Genomic DNA, 8,869 nt, shown 5'->3' with positions numbered 1-8,869 from the left:
CAAGGCCTTGGTTCTGTCCAAAACTTGTATCGTCTTTTTAAGTAGTTGGTTTCCCTAGAGGCTTGGGTCCGAGGACCATACAAGGTCTTGGTTTTGTCCAAAACTTGTATCGTCTTTTTAAGTAGTTGGTTTCCCCAGAGGCTTGGGTCCGAGGACCATACAAGGCCTTGGTTCTGTCCAAAACTTGTATTCTTTTTTTTAAGTAGTTGGTTTCCCCAGAGGCTTGGGTCCGAGGACCATACAAGGCCTTGGTTCTATCCAAAACTTGTATTCTTTTTAAGTAGTTGGTTTCCCCAGAGGCTTGGGTCTGAGGACCATACAAGGCCTTGGTTTTGTCCAAAACTTGTATCGTCTTTTTAAGTAGTTGGTTTCCCCAGAGGCTTGGGTCCGAGGACCATACAAGGCCTTGGTTCTGTCCAAAACTTGTATCGTCTTTTTAAGTAGTTGGTTTCCCCAGAGGCTTGGGTCCGAGTACCATACAAGGCCTTGGTTCTGTCCAAAACTTGTATTGTCTTTTTAAGTAATTGGTTTCCCCAGAGGCTTGGGTTCGAGGACCATTCAGGGCCTTGGTTCTGTCCAAAACTTGTATTCTTTTTAAGTAGTTGGTTTCCCCAGAGGCTTGGGTCCGAGGACCATACAAGGCCTTGGTTCTGTCCAAAACTTGTATCGTCTTTTTAAGTAATTGGTTTCCCCAGAGGTTGGGTCCGAGGACCATACAAGACCTTGGTTCTGTCCAAAACTTGTATTCTTCTTATTTATTTATCTTCCAAAGGTTTAGCTCTTCGAACAAGGTGGGGAAGCTAGTCTGATGCTTGAAGCCCCTAAACTTGCTCATGCCATCGACACTGTGAGACGTAGACCCTAATGGGAACTTGTGTTGGAATAGCAACTCTGTGTCGCCGATCATAAAGGCACCCTCATAGACCCCTGTTCGACAGAAGCTCAACTTCACCAGCGCTCGAGCTAACGCACAAGCCTTCCCACAAACGGCGCCAATTGTAAGGACACGTTTTGCGTCAACCCGCAGTAGAGTTGGGTTCGCACATAAATGGGCCCATACAATATCATTTGTAGAGAGTGGGATCGAAAGGCTAAGTCGTGTTTACCCGGCGGTGGTTTTGTTAAGGAGCTCATATATGGTTCAGGTGTATTCACCTCTGGAACCCCTCCCCTTTTTTCCGTGGGATTGGAGCCACTTCTTTAGGTTACATATTTTTTCTTTTATACTAGCATGCGTTCAATTTCCTTCGTCCACGTGTAGGGTCGACCTTTCCAAGACTGATACTTGTCCCATCAGTCCCAGACCTAAGTCGTTGAGAGTTGTTGATAAAGTTAATGGATAAGGCTCTGTTAGGCGCAGAGATATGCATGGGGAAGGTGGCAAAGGAAGCCTTTCTTAGATATTTTAGATTTCCCTTCAAGCACGTCCCTTTACCTTTCTGCCCTTGTTCTTGGGTCAGCCGAGGACTGCACTGTCCTCGGCTGCTTCTCCGGGCCAATTGGGCCATACTATTCTTGAACTCTGGCCATGACCTTTTTCGGCTTAGGCCTTTGGACCCTTCATCAGCAAATGGGCCTGGCCCGTCAATTATTGGACCCCACACAAACATTTGGTTGTTTTAAATTTAATTATTTGTTTAAAAAGATAACACTATTATTTCCTTATAAATTCAATCGAGGAAACATAAAATATTTTCCTTAATTTTTTTTTTTTTTAATTTGAGAGAAAGATCAATTATTTGTTATGATTTTTTTTATAGCTGTTATGGGTATATGGAAAGTTTGTTTATTTATAAATATATTAATTTTAGAAATTATTACTCTTATTAAGGAATAACTATTACAACATTTTTATAGAGAATATTTATTCCTTATTTTGAAGAATAATTATTACCAAACTAAAAAATAGCTAAGCTAGAAGAATAACTATTATATTACAATATCTATTATAGTTTACTAAACATGTTTTTAGAGTTTCTTTCCAAAAAAAAAAAAAATGCTTTTAGAGTTTTTTTTTTTTTTTTTTTATTTTATTTTTTTTTTAAGTACTACTTATGGTCATTTCTCGAAAAAAGAAAAGAAAATAGAGACGAAAGTAGTTTATTGCTTAGAGTTTGTTTGGCTAGGGGCTATACTCTTTTAATCAAAGTCTTTGTTTTTCCTAAAAAAAAAAAATACTACTTAATAACAAATTTAGTTTTAATTTTTAAAAAATAAATAAAATCTTAACTTTTTTTTGTCACACATTAGGCATCTAGCATAAATCTTACAAAAAAAACAAATATATTTTGCATATAAAGTAAGTTACCAAAAAACTACTAATGGCCTGTTTGGAAGTTTAGAGAGGGAGGAGAGTAGAGGGGAGTAGAGGGAAGGAGAGTAGTGGGGAGGAGAGTAGAGGGGAATGATTCCCCTCCATCTTGTTTGGATGTTTTTAAAATTAGTAAGGGGAAAGGGAGTAATTAGCCTTTCCCCTTGTTTGGATGTTTTAAAAAATAGAAAAGAAATGAGAGGAAATTATTAAAATAGACAGATTTACCCCTATTTGAAAATAAACTTGTAACATTGATTTATGATTAATTTATTAGTTTTGTAAAGTTTTGAACTTGATTATCATTTGTCCAAATCTTAAAATATGTTAGTGATTTTTTTTTTTTAGAAAAATAAATAAATAAAAAATGTTTCAAAAAAAAAAAACAATTTATACACCTAAAAACTAAAAAAAAAAGAGTAAAAATCAGTCAAAATTGAACTGTTATCTGAATATTTGAAAACAAAGCGTTCATATCAGTTTTAATAAAATACTAAACATCGCCAAATTTAGTAGGTTTTTTAAAACTCTAACCAAAATCCAAATTCCCATTTTTTTTCCACATTTTCTGAGCAACCAAACGCAGGCACAAGTAGAGGAAAAAAAAAAAAAAATTCACAAAAACACAAACCAAATCCCCCAAAACGCACACAACCAAAAAAAGAAAAAAAAAAAAAGCGAAATCCTGGAGAACGAAGAGCAAGCAAAGCAAGATCCTCTTCGTCGTCGGGATAGTTCACCGGAATCAAAGGGGAGTCGCCGTCGTGCTTCATCGGCAACTGGACCGGCGGGTCAACGACCGTGGTTTAGGTCGGCGATGAACTCGGTCACGGTGGCGTGAGATTTGTACTTGACTTCGACAGCGAGTGGTGAAAGCCGGCAATGAAGTCATCACCATGAACGGTAACTTGTTGCGGCTGCGAAGGTTGATCGGAGCCTCCTCCAGCTCTCGCCGAAGTCGACGCCGCCGCCGACGACGACGACGCCATGTTCTCCGGCCAAATCCAACCTGAATCTCAAAATCCAAATACCTTTTACACAAAGCTCAAATCTAAAATGGTGACGCTTAAACAAAAACAGTGTGAAGAGAAATTGCTTCATTAACCTCAAATTTTCTAGGGAAACAAACAAATTCGTTTTGTAATTTTGTTAATATATCAAGGGCAAATTAGGTAATTTATATTTTTAATAATATATGTGATCTACTCTCCCTCCAAATCTCTTCAATTTGGGGGAATTAAAAATGAGGGGTTGGAGGTAGTTGAAACCCCTGCAAACCCTTCCAAATCCCTCCCCCTTCTTCCTTAAAAAACTCCCAAACAAGGTAATTAAACTACTCTCCTTCACTCTACTCTACCCCCTCTCTATTTTTTAACATCTAAACAGGCCATAAAATTTTTTCAGCCCAAAAAAAAAAAAAAAAATACTAAAATTTATCCTTAAAAATTGCATCTGGTGAGGAATGGGGGTAAAATGGTAAAATAGTCCTCCACATGTTAGGCAAAATGTTGCGAATTCTGCCCTAAAAATAGCTTGGTCCTCTCGTTTTGGTCTGTGAAGTTCAACTCTTCTTCTTCCGAAGTTCTCTACTGTCTTCCATTACATACCTAGGTAACACTTTCTTCTTCTTCTTATTTTTATATAATTGTTGACTGGTATAGCATATAACTCAATTCTTAATTCATCGGCTTTTAGATTTAGTTGATCGGACCTTAAATATTTACATTTCCAGTTAATCTTTAGATCTATGTCTCATTTTTTTTTTTTTTTTTTCATTTCTGTGATATATTTTTGTTAATTTCAATATCAATCTGTTTATGTTCGGTTTGTTTTGTCAAAGGAAATCCACTAAACTTAATGGCCTGTTTGGATGGAGGTGGAGTGGAGGGAAGTAGAGTAGGGTTGGCTAAAAATAAGCTAATTTTGTGCTAAATCTACTCTACTCCCCCTCCCTTTCCCTCAATCCAAACGGACCATAACAGTTGTTAGATTTAAGAATTTTTCTCATCAACCAAACAGAGGATTAGACTGCCTTGTTTCACGGCTACCTAAGCTTCACGCGGCTGTAAATTTTGCTACCCATTTTGAATTTTTCTGGGATTAACATAATTAATTTCACTATCATATCTGTTTGGATGTAATTCTCTTACTGAGATAATCTTTTCAAGGACATCATTTTTGGTTTTACTGAAAAAAAAAGGCGTAGTGGGTCATCTTATGAATAAGAATTGCTAAAATTCTTTAAATTCTTACAACTTATCAAAGTTGAAAGCAGTGGTATACTGTGTATGTGTGTGATCTTTGGATGTGGGATAAATGGTAAGGCAGTTGATTCGATCAGTTATTTGAAGAGATGCTAAATTCCCATATTTGCCCTAACCTAGTCACCTGCACTGGACTATTAACTGCCTATAACCATGCTGGTTTGATTGAAGAAGGCTACCAATGCTATAACTCCATGAAGGACCATGGACATGTGCCTTAGGCTGATCATTATGGACCATGCCCATGCAGCCTCATGCTGGGGTTTGGGGAGCTTTGCTTTTGGCTTGTAGGTTACATAACAATGTTGAGCTTACTGAAATAGCTGCTCAGCATTGCTTTGAGCTGGAGCCTGACACAACTGGTTATTGTTCTCTTCTTGCCAACATATATGCTTCGGTTAAGAGGTGGGATGATGCTAAGAGATTGAGAAGGGTTGTGGGGGAGAAGGGATTCACTAAGATACCTGGCTGTAGTTGGATGGATTCTATTTGACTCTTCATAGTTGGAAGATCAGGCATACACCGAATGCGTAGAGACCACAAATTGTACTAAAATTCTAGTTTTCGTTGGCAGATCAGGCATACACCGAATGCTTAGAGACCACAAATTGTACTAAAATTCTAGTTTTCGTTGGCAACTTACGAAGTTGTTAGAGTCTTGTATGACTTGGGTTTAAGTTGAAAACGTCCATAGGTTCTATTCTATAAAGTTAGTTCAACTTAAAAGGACTAAGCCTAAAGCTAAGGGAGGATGTATTTTCCCTTTTCATATTATATTATACCCTTGTATCAGATTCATATTTTCCCTATTCTATCGAGGTAGTTCAACAAATCATCTTGTATCAGATTCATATTATAGTATTATACCCTTGCATTGAATTGTCTTTAATGAACTAGAGGGATAGGATTGTCAAATCACCTCTGTCCCATTTTGGGGAAATAAAAAATGGTGGGCTCAGATAGAAATAGCCATATCCCTCTCTTTCTTCCTTCCACTTTTTAACTCTACCAAACAAGAGAGTATGAATCTATCTTCAATTTTCCAATTTCCACCCTACCAAATGCACTATAAAATTTCAGTTTCTAAATGTATGGAGAAATTAATTAGCTATATCAATCCAAATATCGATCAAATTTTACCCCTTTTTTTGGGGGAGCCCACATTAAATAGTTTAAAATATTATGATGTCAATAATTGATATGGAAAAGTTTGGGATAAGTGCAAGTCTTTTTGATTGTTTGAAGTATTGCTAATGTGTATATTTTATACTTAATTTGCATTTTATATGAATGAATCAATGGCTCAGCAGGCAAAGTAAGAAGCAAGATAATTTTTTTACAACCATGTCTTGGAACAATGGAATGAGGTCCTGTGCGAAGTTGTTGATGTCTTCAGAAGCAGCTTTGCAAGCATCAGGTTAGTTTTATGCCATTTGTTGTTGGTTGTTAACTTGTCTGGTATTCCCCTATTCCCCAGGCCATTTATGCTACTTATTTATGGACCATTCTTTACATGAGTTTATGTTGTTCTGTTTTTTTGTATCTAATTTTATAGTTTATTATTTGCACAACATTATACTAAAAATGATATTTGGAAATGAAACAAAAACTTGAATTTATGCTGATTCTTGTTTGTCCAAGGATTTTATCAATACTTAATAAAGCTAATAACTTAATCATAATCAGACATGACTTCCCTTTAAATCTTGTATGCTATGATGCTTTGAACATATGATGTGTGTAAACCTGCGCATCATGGTGAGGTGGTCATATTGTGAAAACTCTTTGAATGATGTTTTATTTACTCTTTTTTATGAATTTCTTGTTGATGCAAATGTTTTAAGTTTGGATTCCATCTTCATCCATTGGTTTATATAAAACTTGAGTTTAAAAAGATGTATGTGTACAGTAGAACTTTCAACAAAACCATACAATTTGGTGCCCCATTTGTGATTTGCATAATAAATGTATGAGTTTATTGAGTGAATTCTCAATAAATTAAAATTTTCGCAAGGGTACCTCTGGACTGGCAGATTCAATTATCTCAGTGAATTCTCGCCATTTCTCGAGGTTCCACACTTCTTCTTCTTCATTCCCAGTTCTTATAAAAAAAATGTATGAGTTTATTGAGTGCCTACAAATTAAAAATACTGGCAAAAAACTCCAATAATATATGTTTTAATTCATGTTTAGTTAGGGTGCATTGCATTAAAATCTTTAAACCAAGATTGATGTAGGTTATATATTAAGGATTTGAGGATTTGAAACCTCGAAGTTAGGTTGTTGTTGGATGAGGAATTTGAAAATTTCTTAGAATTTTCAAAATGATGGAATTTATATTAATGAGAATTGCAATCTACTCAATTTGAATTTCCATTTTTTGGATGAGTGTAAAGTTACACTAGAGTAGTATAGTAGTTATACCAATGATGGTCATAGTGGTGGCCATTCTGCAGGCATGGTAGTAGTAGCAACTAGCAACAACAGTGGTGGTGGCAATGTAAAGATAGCATTTGAGGTTTTTAAAAAAAAACATTTGAACTATAACTCTTTTTAATCGAAACAAGAGAACTCAACATTGAATATTCTTAAATTACAAATTTAAATAAAATCTTGCTTTAATATCCCCTTCGAAAGATAGCATTCAAGGTTTCAAAAAAAAAGAAAGGAAAATGTAAATGTGTTATGATGCAATTGTATTTAAATTCAAGGCTATATTTAAACCTATACTCTGTTGCGGTTTGTTATGAGGGTCAAGTTTGTCCAATTTCAGATCACTGATTTGTCAAAATCTGAATGCTTGTCCATTTTACTAAACTAGAACAATGGCTATTTTTATTTTATTTTATTTGCCAGCAAAGAGAGGGTTCCACTCAACTGGAGTGAAGAGAATGGGAGGAGGACATGGTCATGATGAACCATATTACATGCATGCTAAGCACATGTATAACTTGGACAGGATGAAACACCAGAAGCTAACAATGTCTCTTGCAGTGGCCACTGCCTTCAGCATCGGTGTGGCCGTTCCAGTCATTGCCGTCATATTCCAGCAAAAGAAAACAGCTTCTGGTTGAGAATCCCACTTTCTGAATGCAATAAAAGATGCAGTAGCTCCTGTCGTTTGGCCAGGTTTCATTTTGTTTGAAAATTGACAAATTGCCTCTTGCAAGTTTGTATTTCTTTACTCAAATGGATGACTGATTTGAAAGTCAAATGCATTGGACAGACCTACATTTATAAAAAGCTTGTGCTGAGATCGTTAAAAAAGCACTATTGATCGGCTTGGTGTGATTGTTATGCCTCACCAATTACTTCCATTAATTAATCATAAAAAAAAATAAGTACTTCCATTTATTTGTAAGTATATCTTAATTACCAATTTTTATAGAGTAGTGATGCCTTTTCCATATAATAAGGTGATTCCTTTCCCTATAAAAAGGGGAAGATCGTATCCTGCGTTTGCTTTTTGAATTCGATTTAGGGGAGAGAATATGTTTTCAATTTTAATTGGTTTGTGATTCCTGAGAAGATTCTTTCTTTTAGTTAAAGCAATAGAAATAATTTTGTCCTTAGAAAAAGGACTACTTCAAAATAATACATTTTAGTCGTGCAATATTCCAGAAACCTCATAAATCATAATCCTCATTTCTTGAGTTTCTTTTTCCTTTTTCTTTTTTTTTTTCTCAGATCAAGTATAGCATTTCTTTGTTGATAATGAATTTGTAAGGTTTGATCTTGAGGACCTGCAAAGCTTATGTGAATAATTTTTCAGTCTTCCTTCTTCTTCTTAATTGAGAAAATCTGTGGACATAATTTTTTATACAAGTTAGAAATTCTACTTTAGTTTAATCTAAGTGTATATGTGTGTGAAGCTCCTTTTTGAAGACCTGAACCCCAACCCTTGCTCCCTATATCCCATAAGCATTTATAATTGTGGAGCGATCATCGCATTAAGGGTGTACGGTGATTGTGAACATAATTTTAAATTAAGGAGGCATTGAAATCTTCGGATTGTTAGTAATGAAAATTTTCAAATTTTAAAGCCTCTGTCTCAATCTTATCCCTTTATTTATTTATTTATTTTTTTGATAACACCTTTAATTGTTTCTTTGTTTTAAAACAATTCCTTTTTTTTGATAGGATTAAAACATTTCCTTTAATTGTTAATAAAGCAACATAATACTCTAAAAGTATATAGTATATTTTTTTGCTGAACGATTCCTCTCCTCCTCAATCATCATACTTTTCCCATGAGGCCAAAACTTTGCAAAACAAAAAAGTAACATAAAATATC

General features: G+C 35.3%; 1 protein-coding gene across 2 annotated transcripts; it reads left to right on the top strand.

Annotated features, from left to right (window-relative positions):
- The first annotated feature begins 3,756 nt into the window (after positions 1 to 3,756).
- On the top strand, positions 3,757 to 7,848 carry LOC126709157 (uncharacterized). 2 transcript variants are annotated; one of them, XM_050409269.1, is made up of 3 exons: positions 3,757 to 3,922; positions 5,886 to 5,992; positions 7,432 to 7,848. In XM_050409269.1, exons 2-3 carry the CDS (start codon positions 5,920 to 5,922, stop codon positions 7,647 to 7,649), a joined length of 291 nt encoding a protein of 96 aa, XP_050265226.1. In that variant the 5' UTR covers positions 3,757 to 3,922; positions 5,886 to 5,919; the 3' UTR covers positions 7,650 to 7,848. The 2 variants fall into 2 exon arrangements, with proteins under 2 accessions (XP_050265226.1, XP_050265227.1); XM_050409270.1 differs by having other exon boundaries at positions 3,763 to 3,922; positions 5,883 to 5,992.
- Positions 7,849 to 8,869: the final 1,021 nt, after the last annotated feature.

Source organism: Quercus robur, chromosome 12 (genome assembly GCF_932294415.1).
Source record: "Quercus robur chromosome 12, dhQueRobu3.1, whole genome shotgun sequence".
Lineage (NCBI taxonomy): Eukaryota > Viridiplantae > Streptophyta > Magnoliopsida > Fagales > Fagaceae > Quercus > Quercus robur.
The sequence above is the reverse complement of the archived record's forward strand: the minus strand, read 5'-3'. Positions and strand labels throughout refer to the sequence as shown.

What these genes read in the sequence shown, in the direction of transcription:
- LOC126709157 (XM_050409269.1), top strand. Translation starts at nt 5,920, where the DNA reads ATGTCTTGGAACAATGGAATGAGGTCCTGTGCGAAGTTGTTGATGTCT. An exon ending in AGCAGCTTTGCAAGCATCAG is followed by an intron (nt 5,993 to 7,431) that starts GTTAGTTTTATG and finishes TTTATTTGCCAG; the next exon opens with CAAAGAGAGGGTTCCACTCA.